General features: G+C 33.5%; 4 protein-coding genes across 5 annotated transcripts; 1 reads left to right on the top strand and 3 right to left on the bottom strand.

Moving 5' to 3' along the window:
• Positions 1–1,360: 1,360 nt before the first annotated feature.
• On the bottom strand, positions 1,361–13,431 carry LOC124445812 (dual serine/threonine and tyrosine protein kinase-like). Of its 2 annotated transcripts, XM_046996588.1 has the most exons (11): positions 13,345–13,431; positions 12,889–13,084; positions 12,431–12,647; positions 11,992–12,299; positions 10,831–10,980; positions 10,130–10,464; positions 9,381–9,794; positions 8,014–8,739; positions 5,977–6,250; positions 4,939–5,344; positions 1,361–1,708 (listed from the first exon to the last, which is right to left on the bottom strand). In XM_046996588.1, exons 2-11 carry the CDS (start codon positions 13,060–13,062, stop codon positions 1,617–1,619), a joined length of 3,096 nt encoding a protein of 1,031 aa, XP_046852544.1. In that variant the 5' UTR covers positions 13,063–13,084; positions 13,345–13,431; the 3' UTR covers positions 1,361–1,616. The 2 variants fall into 2 exon arrangements, with proteins under 2 accessions (XP_046852544.1, XP_046852543.1); XM_046996587.1 differs by lacking the exon at positions 1,361–1,708 and having other exon boundaries at positions 4,183–5,344.
• Positions 13,432–16,590: 3,159 nt separating this feature from the next.
• Positions 16,591–18,030, top strand: LOC124445815 (exosome complex exonuclease RRP44-like). The gene is made up of 4 exons (XM_046996590.1): positions 16,591–16,657; positions 17,021–17,167; positions 17,233–17,355; positions 17,636–18,030. Exons 1-4 carry the CDS (start codon positions 16,613–16,615, stop codon positions 17,720–17,722), a joined length of 402 nt encoding a protein of 133 aa, XP_046852546.1. The 5' UTR covers positions 16,591–16,612; the 3' UTR covers positions 17,723–18,030.
• On the bottom strand, positions 17,965–23,506 carry LOC124445816 (dynein axonemal heavy chain 12-like). The gene is made up of 3 exons (XM_046996591.1): positions 23,478–23,506; positions 20,276–20,367; positions 17,965–18,494 (listed from the first exon to the last, which is right to left on the bottom strand). The coding sequence occupies exons 1-3, from the start codon at positions 23,504–23,506 to the stop codon at positions 18,304–18,306; spliced, it is 312 nt and encodes a 103-aa protein (XP_046852547.1). The 3' UTR covers positions 17,965–18,303.
• Positions 23,507–23,916: 410 nt separating this feature from the next.
• LOC124445114 (dynein axonemal heavy chain 12-like) lies at positions 23,917–25,270 on the bottom strand. Its single transcript, XM_046995822.1, has 4 exons — positions 25,200–25,270; positions 24,444–24,536; positions 24,289–24,348; positions 23,917–24,111 (listed from the first exon to the last, which is right to left on the bottom strand). Exons 1-4 carry the CDS (start codon positions 25,245–25,247, stop codon positions 23,917–23,919), a joined length of 396 nt encoding a protein of 131 aa, XP_046851778.1. The 5' UTR covers positions 25,248–25,270.
• Between the last annotated feature and the right edge of the window lie 1,796 nt (positions 25,271–27,066).

Raw genomic sequence — 27,066 nt, 5'->3', positions numbered from 1 at the left:
ATCGTTCCTTAAAGTCTGCTAAGAAACAATACAGTTTTAAAAAAAAGTTTGCTGGCTAGTTTATCTTATGATTCATTCATGCACATACCACAAAATTTTTAAAGATTGCTGGAATTGCATTGCATTTCAGCTGCAATTTGTCTCCAACCATTCTTTTAACACTTTCCGCAAAATGGTTTGAGTGCACCTTTCTTGACGCACCTGGGATGAACTCAGCAGCAGCAGGTAGATTCTGATTGAAACGTCGCACATTTGCAATCATATGTGGCGAACAAAGAGCTTGTTCGTTGATATATTTATAGAAGGCTTCCCTCTTAACAGCCGATAACTAGCAACCACATTTGACTCGTTATAATGAATTTTCTTGTTTTTATCTTGATTTTCTTCATAAAATGCTCCGCAAATAACAAACATATGCTTATTTTTTCCTCATTCTTTCTGCGTGGGGAGTGAGAAAAAGTGAAATTTTCTTCAAGGTGCAATTTTAGTATATCTCGGCCCAAATAGGTTGATTCCTCTATCATTTGGCTTCGATCGACAGTCAAAAACTGTGATTAAGATAGCTGATTTGCAGTTGACAAAACATGGCGTTATTTAATGATGGTATAATGTGGTGAAAGACTTCTAATAGAAGAAGGTGTTATCTATACACACTCACGCTTTTAGAATTTACAATTATTAGATGAGGTTGAGCATAATATAAGGAATTATTCAGACTGATGTCAATGTTATTTGCTGAAGCAAAAACTATGCAAAAACCAAATTCAAAGAGTTTTTTAGTAAAGCAAAATATATGTAGGAGATTTCTAATTATTTTTTCCCAAAACCATAAATTTTTCATGCTTTGACAAACAAATAAATAGTGAATACTCGATAATAACTCTCCTGACTGACATTGTAAGGCCTGTGTTAAACTTTGAATTTTAAGCGTACGAAATGCATTAAGACAAAAGAAAAATTAGATGAAATTCCTCGTTATCTTCTGTTTTAAATAAAGTTGGCACATGCAAAATTCAACGTTTGAAACGGGCCAACCCTTCCCAGTTTTTTACATCATTACTATTTGATTAAAAACAGTTTAATTTGTAAAACACATCTAAGTCTCGTAGAAGATCTAGCTATTATAATTTTTTGTGTACATTTTTTCATAATAACTTATGTCAAGGGCAAGTAATTTTCATAATTTTGTAGCTGATAAAAGAGTGAAAATTGTTTGTAGACTAACTCAATATTTCCCAGTGGCAATCAACAATGAGTCAACATTATTTATTAAGGACGTTAATTGGATCATTTACCGGAATAAGCCTTTGCCATTATTTATAATATATATTAACAATTGAAGTAATTATGACACAAATAGTGCTGTCAAAATATATATAATTGAAAAATATGTTACAAAAGGTCGTAGGAAACTAGATAAATTGAGCTATCAAGTCTCTCGAATCCTTAAATTAAACTTATTACAATAAGCAATTATTGGATGAGGTTGAGCATAATATTAAGAATTATTAAGAAATATTAAGAATTATTCAGACCGATGTCATTGTTTTCTGCCAAAGCAAAGCTGAGGCGGATAACAATTACCGAGGTCTGAATGAAAAATTTGTTTTCCTTTTTCAATTGGAGTTATACATGTTAACTGTTATGTTATCACCAATAAAGCTACTTCCACCAATGATAGAAATTTCCCTGCGATGTGGATGTTCACCTAGAAATTAAACATCGATGTTAACAGGTAATACAATTAAACCTGTAGCAATAAAACTTGGAGTAATCTTTTTCATTTGAATAATGGCAGTAGCAGTACTAAATGCTATTGCATTTGCAGTCATTTTTTAAGAGACTTTTGTATCTAATTGTAATTAATAGAGACTTTGGTATCCCTTTGTAAAACATTGTCTTTCAGATAAGCATATCCTTTTCTCAGAAATATTTGATAAGCTCAATAAGTCACATCCAACTGATACAATTATAATGAGAATCAGAATTTAAATTTATTTAAATTAAGTTCAACGCGGCAGCAAATTGCTGAATTATGTAATTAGCTACTGCAAACAGCGAGAAAAGTTATGACGAAGCCCGTTATAAAATGAAAATGAAATCTGGGGTGCTTGCACGAAAATTTGATAGCGTTACCCATTGGATAGTAAAACCTTCAAAATTGTAACAAAGATGTTTATAATTTCGTTACGACAAAAAATATTGTAATCTTGAAGCAATATTTTATTTCAGGGATTGCTCAGTTGAAACCTTACATTTTTCATTTTTAAGAAGTTTTTTAGCCGTAGAAGAAATTTGCTATCCTATGGATAGCGCTACCTTAGCTTCCTGCAACCGTTTCCTGTGTATGAATTTATTTAGTGAATTTACGCGCAGATGATAGAAATTATGGAACTTATTGAGAAGAGAATGTTTAGTTATAAGGCCCCCAAGTGCAGGAGTCAACATTGCACTATGGTGATAGCCGGGAGGGCACATTGTTATACACGTTGTATATTATATATTTACGCTCTGCTCTCGGGCATCGAGCACTGTTTTATACAGAGAATCGTCACATATAAACTTCCTATATTTATATTTATTTATGTTTTATATTTTAGCTACATTTATATTTATTTTTTCATATTTTCTATAAGTGTTATCATTAGCACAATAGTCTAAAATTAAAGTAACACATTATATCTGTTCTAGAGCATTAAAGAGCAAATAAACTTTACGCGATTTTTACACTATCCAATCTACGTGGTGTCAAAGGCCATATTGCAAAATTTTGTTGTAATTGGACAAAATTTTGAGTTTTAAAGTCCGTCAAAGTTGCGAAAATATACCCTTTTAAGTGACTGGGCCTGCGCGTCCAGCTGACGTCATGTAAGGTCTGAATTGTCGTAAAGATACATGAAAAGTATAGCAAGCTGAAGTCCCGTCCACACGTGCAGGGATATTTTCGTATCCGCAACAAAAAAGTTGCGGATAAGCCTTTCGTCCACACGCATCCGAATATTTGAGCAGGTTATCCGGAAACTTATGAATCCGCTCTCTACGGTGAAAATTTTCGTATCCGCAAACAATTTGGATGCGTGGGGATGGTAAATTCGGATATTTTTGATCAAGATTCCCCAGCAACTATATAGCCCGTTTAAAATGTCGTTATATTTGCTTCGAATCGATTCCAATTGACTTTCTACATAGTGTTGGATGTTTTGAATTTTAGTATGACTTTCAGTAAGAGTTAACCTCATCATCAGTAGAAATGAAGGAGTCCGTCTTGCTCTTCTCATTTTATTTCAATTTCTGTCCCAATTATGACATATAGATTCCAACAAAGCCGAACAAAGTTTGCACACATTAACCGAATTCAAAATTGCTAACCAATTTACCGCCAATTTGCAACAATTTCAAAATATGCAAGGGAAACGGACAGCGCGAAGTCTTGGAAACTATAGTAAATCAGGATAATATCAAGCTACGTGTGGACGCAAAAACATTTTTATGCGCAGCCTGATCCGCAACAAATACTTTGCGAATAGAAATACATCCGAATACGTTTGGATGGGGCCTCAGTGTACAATAACGGGCTGTTCTAACGTTTCCTGCCCGTAAGGCACAAGTCTTCACACATTCCTTTTATTGGGTCCGACAAACCTGTAGAAATAAGTGGCTCGAGTACAATGCCCAATACCAAATATGGGTAGTACTTGTATATTACAATTAAACCCAAGAACTTGACTATTAAGTATATTTTAATTTGCAAGACAAACAGGCTTGTGTAGTATCTTTTTTCCAGTCATTGCTGACCGAATCTTCTCCTACATATGGGGCACAAAAAGCGCCTGTTTATACGAGAGCTGGGATGCATTGACTCCCGAAATAGGAGATGAATGAGACCTCGGATTTTATACATTTTCTATAGGTAATTATCAATTGTTTATATGGAATCGGGACGTTTTTTTTCTTGATCCGCTTAGTCGGGATCGATTATTTTTAAACGTGATCTTGGTAAACACGGGACATTTATTTGTCGTATAAATGCTCAAATTTTTCATTATCCAGGTGCAACCCTGTCAAAATCAATCAGATATAGTTAACTGTAGCAACGTTTTATCAAAATCACAAAGTTTGGAGAACAAAACAATAGATAGCAGTCAAAGTTCAGAGTGATGCTGCCGAACACTACTGTCGAAGTCTTTGTCATAAATTTTATTTGATGAATCCAACAATGAAGATGACGAACTTGATAAGGCCAATTTGTAAAAAATGATGCAATACTCAAAATATCTAAGAAAACTATTGATGATTACAACACACAATTTATTTTGAATGCCTTGAATAAAATAAAGCGAGTTCCTTACATGACGTCACGACATGCACTTGATACCAGACCCCTTACTGAAAAAATACTTGCAGAAAATTTTGAATTTTAACAGCAATTTCCCAAGCTGGATTTAATGTCAATCAATTTACTTTTTTGAATTTGTTAATTTCGTGAACTGTTCTTTCAAACAATGCTAAAATGCTGTAAGGTTTTTATGCACGTTAAAGATTAAGCTGTTCAACGATTTTTTTCTTTTTTTCAGCGTATTCTTGTCCACGTTTTACCCTCTTTCCGATTTTTACCCATTGTTTATTGTTTTCCGTTCGTTTTACGGTTTTCCTTAATTCCCTACCCAAATAGCAACTAGCCTGTGCTCATCTATAGCTACAGTGGATACAATTATTCAGGAACTCGAGAGTTTTCACATTTGTAACAATGTTTTAGCTTTGTCTAGGTATTTTAATCAATCATCTCAATTCAATATTCATTATAGCTACATTCTTGCATTTTAATCGGCATGACAAAGATACTAACCTTGAGAGGAATTCCAAAACTTTGTAAAGTACATGTATGATTTTGTATGACATTCATATAATAACTACGACAATAAGTAAGACTTTTCTCACCGCTATTGCTGCATTTTTTGTTTTTAAAAGAATTCACCATGAACTCTAATCGATCGAAACAGTTTTTAGCCGTTATTCTCTTCTCATAACATGTTGTCCAACAATCTTCCATGGTTTCTCGAGCTTTGGGATGATTGACTTCTTGCTCCATAATTTCAGGACGATGACCGTCTAATAATTTTGCTCTGAAATTTTCCCGTATGATCGGCATAAGCTCTCGAAAAGCTGTAACACCATACCACATCTCCCAAAGCATGATACCAAAACTATAAATGTCCCCGGGTTTTATTCTATGCTCTAAATTTTTAAGTACTTCAGGTGCAAGATATATCAAACTTTCCTCAGCTTCTTTGAATTGGCCGACAATTCCCACATCAGATATTGCTACTTTGTCGTCATTTGTTACCTAAAAAGTGTATAAAAGCAAGTGAGCAACTAAGGGGATGATTACATGAAGCATTTCCAACCTTGTCCTGAACTAAACCATGTAAGTGAGTTGAAATTTCAGCCCATTCTTAATACGAAACATTTGTTATCTCAAATGTGCGATTATATGGCAAATTTTTAACCCTACTGTGCAGAGTTCAACCCCGGTGCTGAAATTTCAACACTGTTTTAGCTAACGAGGTTAAAATTTCAGCCCAATGTTGAACTCAGCCCTGGGACTAAAATTTCACCTTGTAATCGTTTTTAACGAAGGGCTGAGTTTTTTAAGCATATATAGTCAATTGCTGTCGGCTAGAGATGTTCTTTATGTTATATATTTCGGGTGTCTATTACATTAGAGTCCTTTTAATTTCTATCCTCGGGGATGTGATTTTCAATGTAAACGCAATAAATTTCATCTCACTTAACGGGATCCTGTTCAGTCCAGGGTTGAAAATGCTCCATGTAATCACCTCTAAGAACAGGGAAGTTGAAGGCAAAAGTCCTAATTAGCCTGTACATTGTTTTCTTTCTACAGATAATATCCCTAAAACACCTATTGATGATACATATCAGCAAAAAGCAATAAAAATTTATGATAAATTTACAAACCAGAACATTTTCCAATTTTAGATGTCGGTGAACAAGACCCATTTCATGAATGTAGTTCAATCCATCAGCAATTTGTTTTGCGTACGTAAAGTATTTCATTATCGCTTGTTTGGTGTCATTTGATTGGGTCGGGCAAGAGTTTGAATTAAACAGATGCTCACGTAAATTAATTTTGCAAATTGGCATCACAAAAATATAGCAATATTTTGACTTGCTACAAGTTTCTATCTTGATTGCACCCAGAAATTTAAGAACATTTTGATGCTTTAAATGCCTAGAGCGAGAATTAAAAATGAATTAAGGTGACAGAGTTATATGCGCAACATTTTAATATAGAACTATTTTGGAGTGTTTTTACAATAGTTTTATCTATTTTGTCAATGATTTTTAGAAGTACTACAATTCAAATCGATGCAGAACGACTCATTAAAGAGAATAAGAAAACAATTGAAATAATAGAAAAACCCGAGTCCAAATTGAATGCAGTTTTAAAGGGAGAATTCTGAAACGGGGAGAAAACTTTAAGAAAATGTGAATATGACGCAAATAAATTGCAGTCGAAATAAAATTGTGAAAGTTTTCGATTTGTCTTATTTGAAGTAACTCAAGTCATCGCCCAGTCGGGGAAGTTAAAAAAACGACCTAAAATAGTTTGTTTTTACATTAAGTAAATAAAAATGTTTAAAGACATCACGTTGCACATTGCACCTTTTGCACCAGAAGTTGTTTCACCTTGCACCGATTGCACCAGAAGTTGTTTGACATTGCACCGGTTTCACCAGAAATTTTCTAACATTGCTAATTGTACCGATTGCACTAGAAGTTGTTTAACTCTTCACATTGCAACAATTGCACCAGAAGTTGCTTAACATTGCACTGAGTGCAACAATTGCATCAGAAGGTGTTTAACATTGCACTTTGCACTTATTGCACGAGAAGTTTTTTAACGTTGCACAATGCACTGATTGTAACAGAAGTTGTTTAACATTGCACTTTGCACTTATTGCACGAGAAGTTTTTTAACGTTGCACCGACAGCACATTGAAACGATTTCATCGTGGGATACCAACTAAGAATGTTAATTGTGAAAATCGTTATAGCAAATTATGATTAGAGGAAAATGGATCAAAATTTAGGTAAAAGATTGTTATATAAGGGATTTGCCGTCAGATTCTATAAAATAAGTTTGTTAAAATCAAACGAAAATGTTGAACAAAATGAGATGTTAAATAAATGAAATCAATGCTCTAACTTGTCAAACAGACACCAAAATACTGGATATTTTCTTTTCCATATTTATTTGTTGGTATAAGGAGAGTCACATGTTTGTAAATGTAGATTGTCCAGGTTGGTATTATCCTGAGAAGGACTGTTTTTTTGTTGTTGACTGACGTCTACATTTACGTCTACATACGTCTACAACCTGGACGATCTACATTTACAAACAACTAACGATACTCCCGGGTTCAAACCATACACTTTATAAAGAGAGTCATTGAACTAAATACAATCCAAGAAAGTCAAACTTTCAATCTGTTAAATTAAAACAACATAAACAAAGGGATGAAGCTCAAATTTAAGAAGGAATAGACATACAGGAGTCGTCAATTTTGTGTGTGTTTTGAGGGATATATTATGCACATATTTCTTTGTATTTTAATTTCTAGCCTCTCTGCAGAAGAAAGTAATGAATTTTTCAAGGAGTGCTCGTACTTAGAAAAAGAATTTGGTACAGTCAACTGAATCTAGTATAACTTTCATCATTAGTCATATGTACAATTTTTTAAGTAAACAGGATAAAGTATCTGATGTTTCTAATCTTGTTAATGAAGCATTGTATAGAATATTTTATGTGAATTGCAGTTTCCAATCTAACCATGATTTCAGAGGCAATTCAATTTTTATATTCCTTAACGACGTAAAAAATCTAGTAATCATAATTTAGCAGGAAGATAGCATAGCAGGAAGATAATTTGCTTTTCTATATTAATATGAGATGGCTTGTATGCGGAAAATTTTAAATTTCTTTAAGTTTACCTGATCTTTATTTCCTCGTTGAAATAAAATCTTGTATTGATATCATCAAATGGCTTGTTAAACACTTTAACTGCAACATCTGTCATCTCACTTCGCGAAAATATTTTTAGGTGACCACGATATACTTTTGAGAACTCTCCCTCGCCAACAAAAACATGTTCAGCAGTACTCCAGGCAAGATCACGACGATCTAACAATTCAGGAAACAGCTCTTCTCCCAAATCAATCATTTCCTCTCTCAAACGTTGTGTTGTGATGAAAATATTCTTGTATTCTTTATACACTTTGTCTTGATTGCGTGTTTCATATTTCAACTGTTTCACCATCTTCCTGTCTGCCTCAATCCGACGAGGTATAAGGTTGTGATAAGCAGAAACAATTTTCTTAGTTTTTGCCATGACTTGAACAGCCTCTGTTAATATTTCTTCTTTTCTCTTTGCCTCTAAAAACTTTTGAGACCGTTGTTTCATGTATTTCACTGGATTTTCTGAAAACTCTAATTTGTGTTTGTTGTGATCAATCATCTTAAAAAACGTCATAAAACCAATGACTGGTGCGCTAAGGAATATTCCTGCAGCGGCAACTGGAAGCCAAATAGGCGAAGCTGCACCTACAAGAACTTTTGTTGGTAAAGTTTGACTTCGGTTTCTGAAGTAAGCAACCTGCCTTTTGATACTGCTGCCAATGCCTTCAAAGCGTTCAAGATCTTCTTTTAACAAATTGAAGCTTTAAAAAAATAACTAAACTAGTCACGACAAACGAAGAACAAATTTTTTTTGTAAAATAGTAGCTCCCCCTTTTCGCCACTTCTAATATCATTTAAATTTTGAAAAAGGTTACTAAAAACTCTATAGAAGTAATAAAATAATGCTATATTGACGTATACTGACGTCAATGCTCTGCTGACTTCTATTGGGCACCACCATTTGTGTTCCAGTCTTTTACTTCAATTTTTTGACTGTCAGAACTAATAGCTTTTAAATATTTATATCTTAAAAATAGGAATTTTTTCTTAATATCTTTTAAAGAACCGATCCCTTAGAAAACTAATACATCATTTTAAGAACCGATACAGTAAATGATGAGTACAAATTTGCATTGAAGAAGCAAGAAGTCGAGCTGCGTACTGACAATGGTCTTACTAAGTACGGAATTCAGCGTTTGTCAAACAAATGTAGCTCCTTAATTTTAAATTCAAAGTACTTTCAGAAAAATAAAATTGATTTTGAATTTCTAATTTTACCAATAAACTTGTCTCTAAGGGGCTGAAAAATGTAAATATATTCCAAAATGGGCTGCAGTAATTTATTTTGACCCATCCTATATCCTCCACTGGTCTTGAAAGTAGGATTTTTTAAAAAACAAACCTTTTCAAATGGTCATCAACAATCGCGGAGTGGATCTTGGCATATACCTTTTCTTTTTTTTCCCATTCATCAAGCAAATGTAAATATTTCCTAACAATTGCTTTATCAACATTTTCTTTTGTCTTTTCCCAATTGCTACCGAGAAGATCAAATGCATATTTGCTCTCCCATGAAAATAACTGGTGTTCGAACTCTTTTAAGGAAATATGTTCTTTGATTTTGTTGGAGAGAGCGTTTTGTTGACGTTCTAAATTAGTCAGCAGTTGTGTTTCATGTTTGCTATAAGTTTGCTGAATTTTGATAGCACGTTCGCTCAATAGTTGAACTTGATGACGTTTATCTTGCAAATCACAAACAGTTTGGTCATAGAAGTTTGACAGCGTGACAGTTTCAGACATTATTGTGTCTAACCACCTTTGACAACATTGAAAAAGATCATGAGAACCGATTTCATAAGTTAAAATGCACATTTTTTAAAATTTATCGTATGTTCTAAGTCGCGATGTCGATTTCAGAAAATACTCTTTTTTGTTTTGGTTTGAAGAATCTAAACGCAATAAAATGGCATGCCATGTTTTTTCTCAAACATTACTATGGTAAGGAGAATGTAATCTCAAATTGAACGCATCAAACATCGACTGCTGTACTGTTTGACATCACTGCATTATGCAAGATAATTGATTATGCAAGAATCTTTACTGTAAATTGTTGACACAATGCATACAACATAGATTTAAGATATTACTTACTGCCAATGGTTGTATAGTCTCAAAATGATTGATCTCAGAATCAACTGATGAATATTTTCCAACAAAATTTTGAATTCTGGAGCACTTCCACCATAATCTTGTACAGTGATAGCATCAGTAGCTGACATGAATATCACGTGTTTTTCTATATTAGGCATCCCCCAACAATCTTTAAGCTCATCGTACACATTTCGTTTCACTTTTTCTTTTTCTTCGTTACTCTTTTTTTTCAACATGTCCCATTTATTACCAATAAACAAAGTGCATTCAGTCAGACGACTCATATGTTCAACGCTATCAAAAAGAAGGTTGATCTTTTCAGCCATGGCTTTCATCTAAGAAAAGAAAACCATAAAAGAAAAAAGTCTTAGTGTCTAAAGATCACTTTCAAAGAGTGTAATACTTTTAAATCAACAATAACACACCATTTGGTTCTGCTATGATAGTTTTCAATGCATAAAATGAAGCTTGTTTAACACACTTACTTTATAGTATTTCAAAAGTAAAAGATGGGTTTACAGATTGAGTGGCGACGAGCATGCTCTTCATTTATTTGGTGGAGGAAAAATGTTTGACGCTTACCTCAGCTTAGTTCAAATTTAAAAAATTCAAAATGATGGCAAAATTATTCTACGAAAGGCTATACCTTGCAAGCCACCCTTTCTTCGCTATATCGAGATCATAAGAAAAGATATTAATACCTTTTTCTTTAAGACTTTGTCAATACCACCGGCATGTGGAATATCTATAACGTAGATATATGCAAAGGCTATCGGTAGATACTTCATCAGTATTGCATCCATTTCATCAGAATGACCAACACCTGGACTGTCGAAAATTACAACTCCTTGCTGTAAAAAGATGTTTGAACGCGAAGAATTCAAAAATTTAAATAAAGTTAATATTACAAAAAACATACATAATGCTGATGTCAATTATTCTTAAACCCATCTTTTTCAACATTTGCACCTTTTAAATGCAGCAATGAACGTTTTTTATCAGTCGCAACTGTTGCTATTAAAACGTGGTGCTAATATTATCACACGTTTATATTTGTAATCAATTATAAATTCAACTAAAATGGGAATTTCAGAACATTGTAAAAATTCAGTTCTTCTGATCGAGTGTATAACATCATTGTTGCTGCTTGAAGAACGGCAACCTACACCTAAATTTATTTATACGTATTATACCTGGGTGTAACATTGGTCGTTTATTTATACACAATTTGAGAGCATGTGATTGACTAATGCATTCTACCAGTAATAGCTGCGATATCTTCTGTCTTTAAGATAAAGAGATTTATTGCTTTAAGCGAGTTTTCGAGGTGATAAGTGGACAAGTTTTGATTTTTCTAATAATCCTTTCACTAAATTCAATTTTTCACATTTCTTTTTAATTTAGCTAATAGCTTAAATAACTCACTTGACGTCATCAAGTTGCAAAACAGCACCATTTTTCATACGGTTGCACATACAAGTCATAAAGTTGCATCGTTTTATATAGTTTGGAGTGCATGCAAGTCATGTGTTTCATATGCATCTACTCTCATTTCATAAAAGTACTTTTGCTCTTTGTTTGAAAGTTAACTCCGTACTCCAATGGAATATATCACGTTTTCTTTTGCATCAAATTAGTCTCACGACTGGAAAAGTTTCTCTTAGTGCTACATACTTGAAATGTATGAACAAAAATTATTTTGCGTGATTGCCAGGCTGAAGTTTATTGTTTGATTGATTTGTAATTTGAATGGTCTATAGCATTATGAAAAAAGTATGTGGGAACAATTAGGGCATACTGCTTTAGATTTTTGTTTAAACTATACACTTAAGCACAATGATTTATTTTTAGGTGGTTTTTACCTTTAACAAATCATGGGGCCAATATAACTCAAATTTTTCAATCAGATCAAGCTGTTCATTAGCTACGCATGACTCAAGTTGCTCAGAAAAACTTTTCCCACAGTTTTCTCTGCTCTCGATTGGAATTTGCTTAGGTAGTGGAGGACATTCTTCATTACCATTCATAGTTTTGTAGTGAACAACAACAGTTCTTTTTCCACCATATGAAATTTCCCAAATGTTTGCAGTTTTATGCAGTGTATGACATGGTAATATATCCTCATTTAAAATCAAATTAATCAATGTACTTTTACCACAACTTGTTTCCCCTACAAGAAAGTAGGATACAATTTGTGCAATAGTTTTCGTGTCCTGCTCACTACATATTTTATACTACTATTAAATACCAAGACTTAAATGCAAACGGCTCTGCTGGAACTTTTATCGATTCATAGCTTACCAGATATTAGAAGATAATATTGAGTGTGAATTAGTTTTGATTTCATTTCCGAAAGAATATTGTTAACTGCTATATCAACGCCAAGAAGATCTTCCAATATTGACAAATCTTGATCTCCAAGATTACTCAAACATTCCTCCAATTTTGTGTAAAAACAAATCAGCTTTTCCCTTTTCTCTTTGTCATTACGTTTTGCGTCACAAATAATCTCAAGACCCTAAATAAAGTATAAATACTAAACAATGTTTGAAAAATGTTATCAGGGCTATAGAAACATGACCATATTTATTAGTGCTTGATAATTTTTCCGAGATAGAATTCAAAAGATAAGTTTGCTAAAGATAGCTGATAAAAATAATCGCACCAAATTTGGTAACACAGACAGAATGAGTAAAGTTTCTGAAAATAATTTATATCACTACGATTTATAAATATGGATTGCTAAAGCATTGAGCTACCGAGATTCCGTTTGAATATTGTCCATTGTCAGAACTTTGATCTTGAAGTAATTGTTGAAGTATTTTTTTCAATTCAGATTTGTCGAGATCATCGTCATATTCTACATTTAAGATTTCAAAGAGCTCCAATATTTCCGTTAATTTTTTCAAGTCAGCAACACTTTTCCTTGCCATTTAGATAACAAAACGATTCTACCTAAATAACCAGCGCGTTTAATCTACAATTACAACACTTGAATGCAATAATACACTCTGAATATAGTACTGTATAATTCTAAATAATAAATCACTTAAGCTCATGCCACCCAACACATCACGCTTTTATCAATATGTTTACAACGGCAATGACAAAATGCTAAATGAAAGGGTTTCATACGTTGTAAACATACGCCTGTTTACAACGGCAATGACAAAATGCTAAATGAAAGGGTTTCATTGTTGTTAAATTGAACTTACCAAAATGGTTCAGTCCCTTCAGGTAAATTTTACGTTTCTACATTACAGTTCCTTGCTCTCAATTGCAAGTTGTTCTTGTTATGACGCGAGAGCATTCATGTATAAAGCCAAATACAGGTTTGTCAGCATTATTGCGACGAATCTCGTTGTCATAATTTCTTAGTATTCAAACACTATTGTACATATTCACAACGCAATTTAGAAATTTACATTCCAACAATTAACAATGCATATTTTAAAAATGATAAGGAATTATTTTGGGGTTTTTCATTTAGTGTGATCTTTGATTTTGGGATTGTGATTTGTTTGTATCGTATTTGTTCTGATTAAGAGCTGTATGGTACATGATATTAATTATTGTACAAATTGTTCGGGGTACTTAACGTAGTTTGAATTTATATAGTAATCTATCGACTCACCGCCAGTAAAATGTAAATGCAAGTCATGCATACAAATAAAAATTTGCTTTTGTATATTTATCCTACAAAATAAAACAAATTTGAAATCAATAATTGACTTGTATTTTAAATTATACTCTCCGTCATTTTTTAAATTTTTGTAATTTTATGGGGGAACCCCGTAGGGTTAAACCTTTTAATGTAAATAAAACTTTTTATTTTTACCTTCCCAGTACTGATTGGCTCACTCTCTTTTTAACATTGCACTCAAATCAACCGACCATGCATTGCTGCTTAAACATTCATCATTGTTCTGTTCGTATGTGGTGAATAGCGCTCATTTAAACACAAGAGTATCAAAACGTTCGGGAATCTTCGCTGAACAGGAAAATTTTCATCCACCCCGATCAAATTAAATTCAAAGTATCTGCCCATTTGAAAACAACGAATCGCGCTTTTGATTATTATTATGTCAAAATTCTGTAATCTTTCTCTAATACATACCTACTCTCCATCTATAAAAGTCTTCTAAGTTCCAAGCCACCCAATTCTTAACATCCAGAGATTTTTCACACTAATCTGTCTCTAACTCTAACTCATCAAATTCCACTGCACCTTCATCAACACATTTTTAGTTTTGCACTAAGAAAATATCTTCATGATAGAATGTGTGTATTCCTAAAGATTACTTCGTCTGAAAATGTTGTTAATCACAATAAATTTATCGTAAATACGTTTCATTGTAATAATAACGTCTGTTAACGTTTATATCGTCTAATAATAACGCTACCCTCAAATAAAATTTTATTGAAAGTTTTATGTTGGGTGGTTATAGCCATTATAGGAATAAAGGTACTTTGCTGAGGTTGTAGGTAAATGCCCACCTGAACGCACGAATAACATGCATTTTTAAACTCTGCCCCGACAAATTGACAAAAAAAGTTGGTCTCATAATTTTTTAAGAAATTTCGTACAAATTCTCATTAAAGATTTACAAACTAATTAATTGTTTCGTTTTTTTAATTCTCGCATAACACAAACACAACACAGCATAACATAATTGGTCAATTTATAGCAGTGGGATGCATAAAATAACATGTATTTATGTACAACTGTCCAAATTTTAAATTAGGAATACATTGATAAACAGTTGGTTAGAGTTAATTTTACTAACATTGATATATTAAAGGCTAAGCCGTAAAATGATTGTTTAATTTGCATTATTGATCTTTACATTTATGTGTTTTGATTGATATTAACGTTAGAACACAAACAATAACCAATTAAATTATGTCAACTGGAACTTGAATAAGGTTGACTGCATTTTGCTCACTTTGTTTACCAAAATCAAAGAATATACACGTTCACCAACGCTAACAAATATACAGTATTTTTATTTTCATCCGGATTCATGTTGCTCAGTTGTTTTCAGGAAAGAATCACTTTTCGTAAGCAAAGTCGAAGGTTAGTCCTCCATGTTGTTGTCATTATTTATGGCATTCCCATAAGTGAAAATTATAAATTGTCTTTAGAATAAACTCTGCTGCCACTGTGATTAATAATCCAGTTCTCTTTACATATATATAAATATCTCCAATAAGACACAAAAATATTTAGAAACACTTCCCGTATCATAAAAAAATAGAACACGAGAAAGAAATAAATCAGCTTGAAAATTAACTCACGTTTCCTTTTATTTGCTGATGATACATTTTTTATACATGCAGTGATTATACACATGAAATTCACCGGTAGTACAAGACTGATTACACAATACAAAGGGAAATGAAAATCCCATGAATTTCTTACATTGTAGCGCTCGATTTGATTCAATTAACCACTTGGTAAAAATTTGACCAAGCGATATTTGTCGTGTTATTCCTTTAATGGATTCAAGTTTACAGCCAAAAACTCCGCAATGTCATCCCCTTTTAAAAAAAAGTGGCTAAAACTAGCATGAAAGGGGTACGAAGGGGTACAATTTCGGCGGAGTCAGATACAGGGCCTTTTTTAAGAATTTCTCAGGGGGAGGGGGGGGAAGGGGGCGGATTGACAAAAGAGGTCTAGTGTAATACAAGAAAATAAGATGTATAGAAATATCCATACTTGCCTAGATAGATAGATAGATAGATAGATAGATAGATAGATAGATAGATAGATAGGTAGATAGATAGATAGATAGATAGATAGATAGATAGATAGAAAGATAGATAGAATCATAGATTTCGCTAGTAAATGTTTCTTATAGTTCGTTGCACAATACACAATGCATGAAAAAAACAAAGGCTCAACATTTCTGAAAAAACTTAATCCATGTGAGCGATATACTTCATCTTATATGGTAGCGGATATAGGGGTAGTCATAGCGAGAAGCAGCGAGCAAAATAAATTAAAGCTGCTTAATTTTAAATTCAAAGTACTTTTAGAAAAGCACTATTGGTTTTGAAATTTTTTAAAAAAATCAGCATGAATTGAAATGGTGAAAAAAGAAGGCAAATGCCTGTCAAATGGAAGCACTGAATGAAATATTTTGTTGAAGTTTAATAAGACAAGAGAAACGTGTTTTAGTCTAAAAAAATGTATTGGTGATTTTCAATCTGTGTTTGCTTTCTGTTCATTGTGATTTTATTATTACCATAATGCTTAAGACAAAAACATTTGTAAAAAAGACCCGGCGAGGAAATGTTATGAAAATCGTCCGAGAAAATATAAACAATGAATACGATAGATGTGATAGTTACAAAAACATTCCACGAATGAAAATTACCTAATATTAATCATAATACGGTTTTTTTTATATGCACATGAAAAACATGTGAAAGGATATTTTTCCTTAGGAAATGTGTAACTTGTTGAACAAACGTCATCACATGGCTCAGCTTGCGTCTCGCTCTTCTGTGGATCTTCATACTCAGGTCAATATCATATTAATCATGTTTTCATCATACACTCTGATTTTATTAAAAACCATATTTTCATGCTAAAATCCATGATTACATAAAAAAATCAGTTAAGTCTGCCCTCATAGGATCTTATGAAAATTGTCCCCCACTTTGCTTTTAATTACTTAAGCATTTTCACATTATATAACTATTAAAACTATAGTTATCTAGTCAGTCCTAACTTATGCTTAACACAATTTTGGAAAAACTTTTACGGCCATGAATAGTTTATAGGCCGAATGTCTTACGGTCTTATTACATGCTTATCGTTTCACATACTTAGTGGATATTTCTCGCATGTACTGTTGGATTAAAGCAGCTTTTTTTTAATTATAGCTGTTCTTTAAAGATCGAGTAAGTATTGAAGAAGCCTTTGTATTGTTTGTGCGTAGAAATGCTCTTCAAGTTTTGATTCCAAAATATGGGATCGAAGGAAACATATTTTTGCGGGAAACGACATCGCGAAGTAAATTCAATGAAGAAGTAAGTGACATATTGGTTGCTTTTTTTATTACAAAATCGTACATTTTACTTTGTGTTTTATATAGGAGATGTCAATAACCATTGGTGATGTGACGTTTAAAGTTTTTTCTAAGATTCGCGTGCAGATAAAAGTCGATACGTCTGCATCCAAATATCGATTTGTCAATATAATGCTTATGGATCCTTACGTAAGTACATAGACATGTTCTGCTTTTTCTTCTTTTCTTATTTTAATGTTGTACATTAACTATAAATTGTCTTTGCTGTCATTACAATGATGTTTTTGTAGTTCAAAAACTTTTTCCCAGCCTTATGTTTCTTTATCAACCTAACCCATATAAACCTGTTTTTGGTCGAATTTACCCTGTAATTGTAGCTGCCTTCTCATGTGTTTGTTGAGTTTAACGAATAAAGTAAAGGTGTAGTGTTTAAAAAAATATGAATTAACTTAAATCGTGTGAATTGCAGGTCCCTGGCCTTAGTGTTGATGAAATTGATGATGCTAGCAGTGTAAACTCTTTACAACCAGAATTTAAAAAACTACGAACTGCTTGATGAATGAAAATGATAAAGGTTGCATTTGTCACTTTAATCCGGGGTTGTTGATGAAAAGTACTTCTCCACAGATACATTAGCTAATGTATTTTATCGTTTTGAAAAGATTGTAGTTTTTCAATGCAAATGTATTTTAATTGAAATGATTTGTAAAACGTTGTAAATACGCGTAACTAATCTCTCTCACACTAAGTATATGAAAACTTGTATAAATTTACGAATATCATGGACGCACAACAAACGAGCTAAATGAGTAATTTAATGATTTAGATGCTAATGTTTTAAAAAATCTGGAGATAAGACGTGGACATGGACTTTCTTAATCAATGGCAAAAATGAATTATTCACGTGAATCTCACTTTACTGATGAATCCACAAGGTAATATTTACGAGGTCATATTTTTTTATATAAAAACACACTTTCTCAATACAGCTAATTGCAAATAAAAACATCCTTTACAAAGTAAGAAGTGGACAGTTTTGTTAGGATATTGAACAAGTAGACGTGTAAACTAACGTCACACAAATATCAATAAATAAATATAACAATACAAATTTCGAAATGAACGCGCTTCAAAACTTCAATCGTCCAGCTGACAAAGTAAGGCAACACTGCGTTTAATCCAATGACTTTCATGTTTATCAGTTGGTAAACAGACAGGCATGACATAGTTGGTGGAATGTCCAGTAGTGGATAATGTACCACGTCTTTCACTTGTTTTATATACTGGACATCTGTACGTCTGACTGAAGATTATTTCCGCTGTTTTACCTGCAGCAAATATTTCAAATTATAAGAATTTCGCTCATACGCGGTTAGCTGAACTTAGCTATTTCCTTAACCTGTATGTTTCGAAACAGATAAAAAGGTGAAGTTGTGGACATTTGCTGGTAAGGCATGATTGTGAAATAAGACAAAACTGCACTACGCAAAATAACTTACGAGATTTCTTTAATGTACTTTTGTATCAATAAATATCCTCGTTTATAAAATAACCTTTCAAAAATACGGGCCCTGATTAGTCGAATGCTCGAAAAAACCATGTTGATATAACTCAATCATGCACCAGATTTCAATCTCGCAATAATCTCGCAGGTTGCGTGGTTTGTGCGGGAAACTTTAATGACGACGCTATTTTATAAACGAATTAGAAAGCATATATTTACGTGTTCCTATTTATATAAACAATTGTGTAAGTTTGGAAGAAATTCAAAATTGCTTGAAAACACTTGCACTTCGTGCTCGTGCTTGCCACGCAATTTCTCGTTTCTCTCAAACTTTCCCACGTTTTTTTAATAACTATAGAAACTCGGAAAATGTTCTCTATTTCATTTAGGAAGAGACACATAATACGTAATATGGTAACCATGTAATCTTTTGAAGATTGGATAGCAAGTTTTTTTAAACTTTTATAAAACCTTCTAAAAAGAAAAAAATATAAGATTGGAATCACTGAAATAAAATATTACTTCGAAGATTACGAAACTTTGTCGTATGAAAAATATAAGCACCTTTTTTACAAGTTTGAAAATTTTTGATATCCAATGGATAACGCTATCCAGGCTTCGTGCAACCGGCCCCTGTTGTTGCAGTGAGTCATTCTAGTGGTTAGTTGTTGCAGTGAGTCATTCTAGTGGTTAGTTGTTGCAGTGAATCATTCTAGTGGTTAGTTGTTGCAGTGGGTCATTCTAGTGGTTAGTTGTTGCAGTGAGTCATTCTAGTGGTTAGTTGTTGCAGTAAGTCGTTCAAGTTATTTTTAGATGTCACAGCAAATCCCTTCAATGGTTAGATGTAGAGTGGGTTCAATAGTTGGTTATTTATATTCAAAGTGTAGATTCATATTTCTAGAAGTTGCATCAGAATTTTTCTTAGACTTAAGAGTTTCCTTAACTCTTAAGCCAACACGCTAGATTAATATCATGTATTTTTTTCAACTGCAAAATGACACAATCCTTTGAACAGCTTTGTGGCAACAAAAAATCTTTCCTCGAAAAAGTATTTTTGAGCAAACAATATCACCGTAAATTAACATTGAAACGTAGCAATATTGGTTTTATTTGGACAGTACTTTGAGAGTAACTTATAAAAAGCAATGCTTTCTGTGTTTGCAAGACGAATATGTTAACACGAAATTGGAGACAGCTCGGATTTTTCAAAAATCTTTAATGTAGTGGATATTTGTTTATGATATACATTTGACAACAACAAATGAAAAAAAAACCCTAATAAGTATATGTGCTTTTTTTATTGTAAAGATTAAAATGTTTTAAGAGATTTGTTACTAGGATGTACTTGAGAAAAAATTTAAAGTTGTTGCTTTGATAACAGTGATCCTTGATCTTTCTGAGGAGATGTAAATGGTGTTAATAAACATGAGTCTAATATCTTTGATGATTTACCACGAGTTCGCTTCATCCATTCTAAATCAGTTTCGACAGATAATTGAACCACTGTCAAGTGCAACCAGAAATGGTGATTTTATTGTTGCTGGGGTTTTTTTATTATATTTTTGATATGTATAGAGTTTATGTATAGCTTTTTTTGTGACGCACCTTTTGCGATCCCATCGAGCACCTTCCAAAAATAGACCATTGACGTAAACTCCATCATCTGGTGGCTTAACCACATTTTCTTTTGAGATGACCTGAACCGATCAAATACAATTGTTAGCGGTAAAAATATTTCAACATGCACCAAAGAGTATTTATACTTTTTTATTTCAAAAAACCCGTTTGTCAGTTACATAAAAATAGGCATGCAGAGCGTACAAAAGTGTACTTAAGCAAGTGAACACGTGACCAAAAAAGAATTTTAAGTTGACCGACAACATAAGACAAGTAATGTTTTATACCTTAATGTTTTATAAGAAGGAAAATCAAAGAAATACATGGTAGTAGAATAAAAAGAAAGTAAGACAAAAGTGAAAACTATAAAAAACGAAAAAGCAAACGGCGAACGCAAAGAAATAGGCAACAGAGCGAGAGCCTGCAGTGGACTAAATTTTAATCAAAACAACAGAATGAAAAGAATTTGGAAAAGAACGACGAACGAGAAGAATAAATCTGGAAGCAGACCAGTTAATAGGTTTGGTACAGAAGAACTAAGATGTGATGTAGATGATGGCAAAATGAAAATGGGAAAGGCTCCTGGACCCTAGTTAGTACGCCTTGAAATGACACAGGCCAGTAGAGAAACCAAGATTTATCAATTATGTAATAGAAGGGGAAGAACAAGAAAGGAAACGGTTGCAGAGTTTTGTTATTTAGGGAATAGAGTAAATACAGAAGCTGTTTTTTAGGAAACTGCAACAGCAAGAGTAGGAAGCAAGAGTGTAAATATAGCATGAAGCCCGTCTTAATGGAACGTGGGCTTTGGGATTTATAGCAGGAAATGAAGAAGTAGCAGCTGATACCGCTACTGATTCAATACAAAACGCGCATCGCCTTAGATCTGACAAAATATACTCGCTTAAAGCTTTGAATGTGGAGAAAAAACTTCAAGTGGATATATCCACAACTACTGAACAAAAGCTGCTTGGGAAATTTGAAGAAACAATTCCAGTGCGTATCCATTTCCCAAGTAGTTCGACTAACTCAAAGATTTTACAACTTAACGATGAAGGAAGGACAAACATTTTAGAGCACTTAACGTATTATGACCATGTTGGCGGAAAATTGAAGGAAATGAACGAAGTGATATCTTAACAGAAGTTTGCTACTGTTGTCATGGGACAGGCATTCGGGAGAGTAAATCACACAAGAATCGATATGGAGATAAGTCTCGTCAACAAAACCATTACATGCATAAAGAAATCAAATGCTAAAAAATGTGTGAAAATTGGTCATATTGTTCTGTATGCTCCAGACATATCTAAGAATCTTTTATCAGTTCCAGCAATGACAACTAAAGGTTTTGTGTGATAAAAAAGCTGTCATGTCACGAAAGAAGGGAAAACCAGAGAATGCTAATATTGTCTCCAGCAAAGGATCATTGGTAAAATGACATTGACAATATGGTCATCTTAATCACAAATATATTAATCAATTGGTCACAAAGCAGATAGTTGATGTTATGAGTTATGTTTATAGTGAAAGAAGCCAACAATGTGAAGCATGTGCAAGAGCAAAGATGCACAAAGTACATGTACCAAAAGTAAGTATATCAAGACCAATAATCTATTACAAATTGTGCATAGTGACATTTGTAGACCAATGAATGTGAACTCGATTGGAGGAAGTAAATATGTATTGACCATCACAGATGATTACACTAAATATGTTACAGTGTATTATCTAAAGAATAAATCTGAGTCATCAAAATTTCAAGAATTTGTAAGCATGGCAGAGAACGCTGCTGGCTATAGAGTTCAAACGGTCAGAACTGATAATGGAGGGGAATATGCAACTAATCAATTCAAATTGTTCTGAAAAAGGAAAGAAATTTTCCATTAGTACACTAACCCATACACTCCAGAAGAAAATGGTATTTCAGAGAAACTTAACAGAACACTAATTAAATCTGCTAAATCAATGTTTTTTCATGCAGAATTACGCTGTACGTTTGAGCAAAGGCAGTAAACACAGCGACCTATCTATACAATCGAAGTCTTACTACTTCCCTCCATGACAAGACTCAATATGAGTGCTTGCACAAGAAAAACATCACATATTAAACTTGAAAGTGTCTGGATCAATTTGTTTCGTTCACTTTCCAAACAATATACGACAAAAACTCCATCCAAAATCATGAAAAGGAATCTTCGTAGGTCATCCATTCGAAACAAAGGGTTTCAAAGTATACGATCTCGAAACGAAGCGTTTTATCCGAAGCAAGGATGTATTGTTTCATGAAAATACATTTTACAATTTTCAGCCGATTGTGAAGGAAAATGATGACGTATGGAAGCATAATATTGATAGATGATGAAATTGAGCCTACAATACCAGGCAAAAATGAGCCAGAAGAGTGTGCAGAGACGGCGGGAGCTGTTTAACAAGGATCCACGTAGGAAGAAAACTTGATGAGGCAAGTAGAGAATATTAATTCAACACGAAGAAGAGAACCTCCAAGGAGATTTAGGCGAGATGAGAGAAATGTTTCACAATCCTCGTATACAGATGACGAAGAACCAAGGTCCCTTAAAGAAACCATATGAAGAAAGAATGCTAGAAAATGGATGAAAGCTTTAGAGGAAGAATATGATTCGTTTATGAAGAATGACACATGGGACCTCGTTCCTCCACCGGATATCGCGGGTGTTGTATGTTCAAAATGGTTATTCAAAGTTAAACGCGATGCAAATGGAGAAATTGTCGCCCAAAGTATTCACAAACTTTCGGCATAGATTAAAAAGAAGTCTTTTCACCTGTCGCTCGTTACTCTATATCTGGATCATGATATATACATGTATCAAATTAAAATAAGTTTATATGGCTTGAAGCAATCGACTAGATGTTGGAATCAAACTTTAGATCGTTTTTGGGAATGGTTATCGTGAAAGTGGTGCTGACAATTGTCTTTATGTTTAATCAATGAAGCAATGCAATGGCGAAATTAAGTTTGTAATTCTAGCTGTGTATGTAGACGACATCATTCCTGTATCCAACAATCTAGAAATGCTTGAAAACGAGAAAAAAATGCCGCAGAAAGAATTGCAAATAGTCTATCAAGGGGAACTACATTTCGTGCTGGATAGGTCCGTTAGGAGGGATCGATCACGAAAATGTTGTCCAACAATCAAGAAATGTACTAGACCGTTTTGGAATGAAACAATGCAGCCCCATAGCAACACACCTAGAAACGGGAAAAACTTTTCATAAACGTACAAAAGAAGATGCACCATATACAAGGAATTATATCAACAAGCGATTTGGTTATCTAACCTATGTCTCGACGGCTACACGACCAGATATTGCAGCAGCTGTGGGAATAATCTCACATATAATGTATATATATATATATATGCTACGATATAGAGATCAATGATGTACATAGATGAATGGAAGGAATTCACTGTTTTCAAGTATGACATCATGTTAGCTGCATACAGGCTAGCTTCAATTTGTTTTAATTTTGCTATTACTAATAAAAGCAAATAATTTAACGTGAAACGTGTATGCGTTAAACGTAACAATTGGCTAATACTTACAAACAAAAACTGGAAAACTGTTTTCAAATGTAGAAAAGTCAAAGCCTAACTATCCAATTGTCGTTTTATAATGGGTGTAAATTGAGAAAAACCTTTATTTTCCGTGAATAAATTACCATGTAACAATACACTTATTTTCGCTATAATTGTTAATTCAGCTACCTTGAAGTCGAATCCAAGCAAGTCAATAGGAATGGTGTATTTCCGCGCGTAATTTTGCTTCGCTCCAGTTAAGAATGCCTGCAACAAATACCAATGGGATGAATGAAATACTGAAAACACTTACGGCATTTAAGTAGACTTAAATAATTTCCTTCACAGTGCTTGTGCACATGGCTATATAAAAATCTGTGCTTCCATTTCCAGTTCGATGAAAAATTTTCTTTTAAAAAGTACAACAAGAAAAATAACACAAACCTGTGTGAAGTAAAATCCAGATATCCAAAAGACAGAAGGCTTTCCATTGTCATACCATTCCTTCAAAACACGAAGACAACCTTTTCGTTAATTTTCATGACGTAAACACAATATTTACTGATTACCTATTTCATGAATATGACAACAGGACTAACCTGTAAAAATTTCAAACGATTCAGCAGGTCCGTAACATAGCCTCCCAACGGTTTTAAACTAGGATATGATCTTTTCATCCACATAGCAGGAACCTGAGTCAAGATTAAAAAAACAAGTTAAAAAGTAGAATATCACATTGACACAAACGTTCCAGTCCTACATTTGCAAGTTATGGCATTATCATCTAGTCAGCAAAAGTTGAAGCTATAAACTGGCAGACCTCTTTAAATGACAAAACTTAGGCTAAACCCTGCATTTAACAACAAGCTTCTCTTGATGCTGGTTCAAAAGAGCAACGAAACTTACTAAAGTATGTTAAAAAAGAATCCAAAACTCGAAGCAGACGGCAAAAACATCATTTGTTTACTTCATATTTTAATACGGGACCTAAATTTGCCTCCCCCAATTCACGCGTCGCCTAAATTCGTCATACAAAAGTTTCTCATCTTTTGTTACATAATTTTTATAAGACCTTAAACAAAAAACTGACAGATGGATTTGAGAAGGAAAATTTGAAAATGTATTTATCACAGAGAATATTATTGAAATAAACCCTTAGCAATATATCTTCTCAAGTGAAAAACAAACATTGGTGATAGTAAGCTCACTTAGCTGTTTGTTCATGTAATTTTTCCATGGTTACTCATTGCAAAAATAATTATTTTCTAAAGACATAAATGACGATAATGTTCAAAGAAATACAAATACAGGTTGTCTACGCTGTATTGACAATAACATCTTTATAGATTACAAACCTTGCCCACAAGAAGACTGGATGAAAGTTCTTCTAAAGCAGCGGACATGACCACTAAACCTTTGATAGCTTCAGTGTGTGTTGGTTTACGATAAACTGTTGTTCGTAGTTTTTGATTGTCATGTTTTACCTAACAGTCGAGAAAAGGAAGAGTTCCGTTTTCTTCGACATCTTTAGTAAATTGTATGTGGCTGTCCTGTTTGTTGATGTGAGTGTGAAAGTCATCAATCTTGTCTGCATGTAGTGCTGTGACTGTGTCATCTACGTAGCGGAACCAAAAAGGTAGTGCATGTTTGTAAGTCGTGAGCGCCCGTTCCTCTATAGATTGCATTAAAATTTCATCAACTACAACAGAAACGGGTGAACCCATTGCCGTTCCATTTAATTGTTTGTAGTGTGTACCTTTGTCCTGGAAGTAAGTCGAGGTGAGGCAGAGCTCCAGTAGCTCCATATTGTCTTCTGTCGGTAATGGCAGTACGTCCGTGGTGTTTGTAATGAGGGTTTTTGTACAAGTAAGTGCCAGGTTAAGTGGAATACTGGTGAACAGTGATTTCACATCAAAAGACACTAGTATATAATTGTCCGGTATTTATATAGTGCTCAGTTTTTTAATGAAAGTTTCAGTGGATTGTAGATTGTGTTTTGATTTTTTTGTAAGTGGTTTCAGTATGTTAGTCAAGTACTTTGAGAGTTCGTAAGTAGGCGAACCACAGAATGATACAATTGGTCGCATGGGTATTTGTGGTTTGTGAAGTTTTGGTAGTCCGTATAGATTGGGTGGTCGTGGTACTAAACATCTGAGTCGATAGTAAATACGTTCAGATATAATGTTAGATTTTCTCATAGAGAAGATCTTGCTGTTAAGTTTGCGTACTAGTGATGGTGTTGGGTCTCGTTTGAGTTGTTCGTACGTTTGTCTGTCGTTAACATTAGTCAACAACAACAAAAAAAGTCCTTTTCAGGACTATACCAACCTGGACGATCTACATTTACAAACATGTAATTATGATTAGTGGTAAAAATTCACACAAATCATTTATTAACAGCGAAAAGTTTCCGAAAATATGATGCTAGCTACTTGTTATTAGTTTTTATTGCGGTGTTTTGTCTTCATATATCGATTCAGTGATTACAGAAGTTTATGAAAGTCTTTTTTCATAGTTACTTTTATTTTTTATTGGCATGAGAAAGCTTTGTTTACCTTTTCACGAGAGAAAGATTGAATTAGAAAGCATTGTAAACGGCTTCGAGAGGACGCTTTCACTCTTCCCATGAAGACCCAAAATTTCTTCAAATATTTTATTGCTTTTGCTTGTGTCAAACGTATTTTTCTTGTACAAGGTATACAACGATTTGTTTCAAGTCACATAAATTAACTCCTTTTTACACCCAAATGACTGAAAAATTAGAGTAAAAACAAAAAGCAAGCACACATACATATTCAACACGCATGCGGATTAAGATACCGAAGTCCAAGCAACATCGTATACTGTTGTACAAGATACTGCTTTATATCATTCTGTCTGAGGATGACTTTACAAGAAATAAAGTCGAAAATTCACAGTGTTTTTGCGTTTAGTTTTGATTCATACTTCGTAATCTCAAAATACGGAGTTTGTCTTTTACTTTACTTTTCTAAATTGTTTGATTTTCATTTTTCAGGTTATCAATGCTCTGCAAATGATGGAAAATCAAAATGATCCTTTACCTGTCGCCTTGTTAGGGTTCAGAGGAAAGGGACCTAAGCGGTAAGTTATATGATTGCGCCTTAGCAATTGAGCTCACGAATGGAATCATATAGGTGTTGTTCGCCAACATTTTTTCTGGTTGTTGCCAAATTCGAGAAGTTATACGTAATCATAACTCTA

This window comes from Xenia sp. Carnegie-2017, unplaced genomic scaffold (assembly GCF_021976095.1).
Source record: "Xenia sp. Carnegie-2017 unplaced genomic scaffold, XeniaSp_v1 HiC_scaffold_22, whole genome shotgun sequence".
In the NCBI taxonomy this organism is placed as follows: Eukaryota; Metazoa; Cnidaria; class Anthozoa; order Malacalcyonacea; family Xeniidae; genus Xenia; species Xenia sp. Carnegie-2017.
The sequence above is the reverse complement of the archived record's forward strand: the minus strand, read 5'-3'. Positions and strand labels throughout refer to the sequence as shown.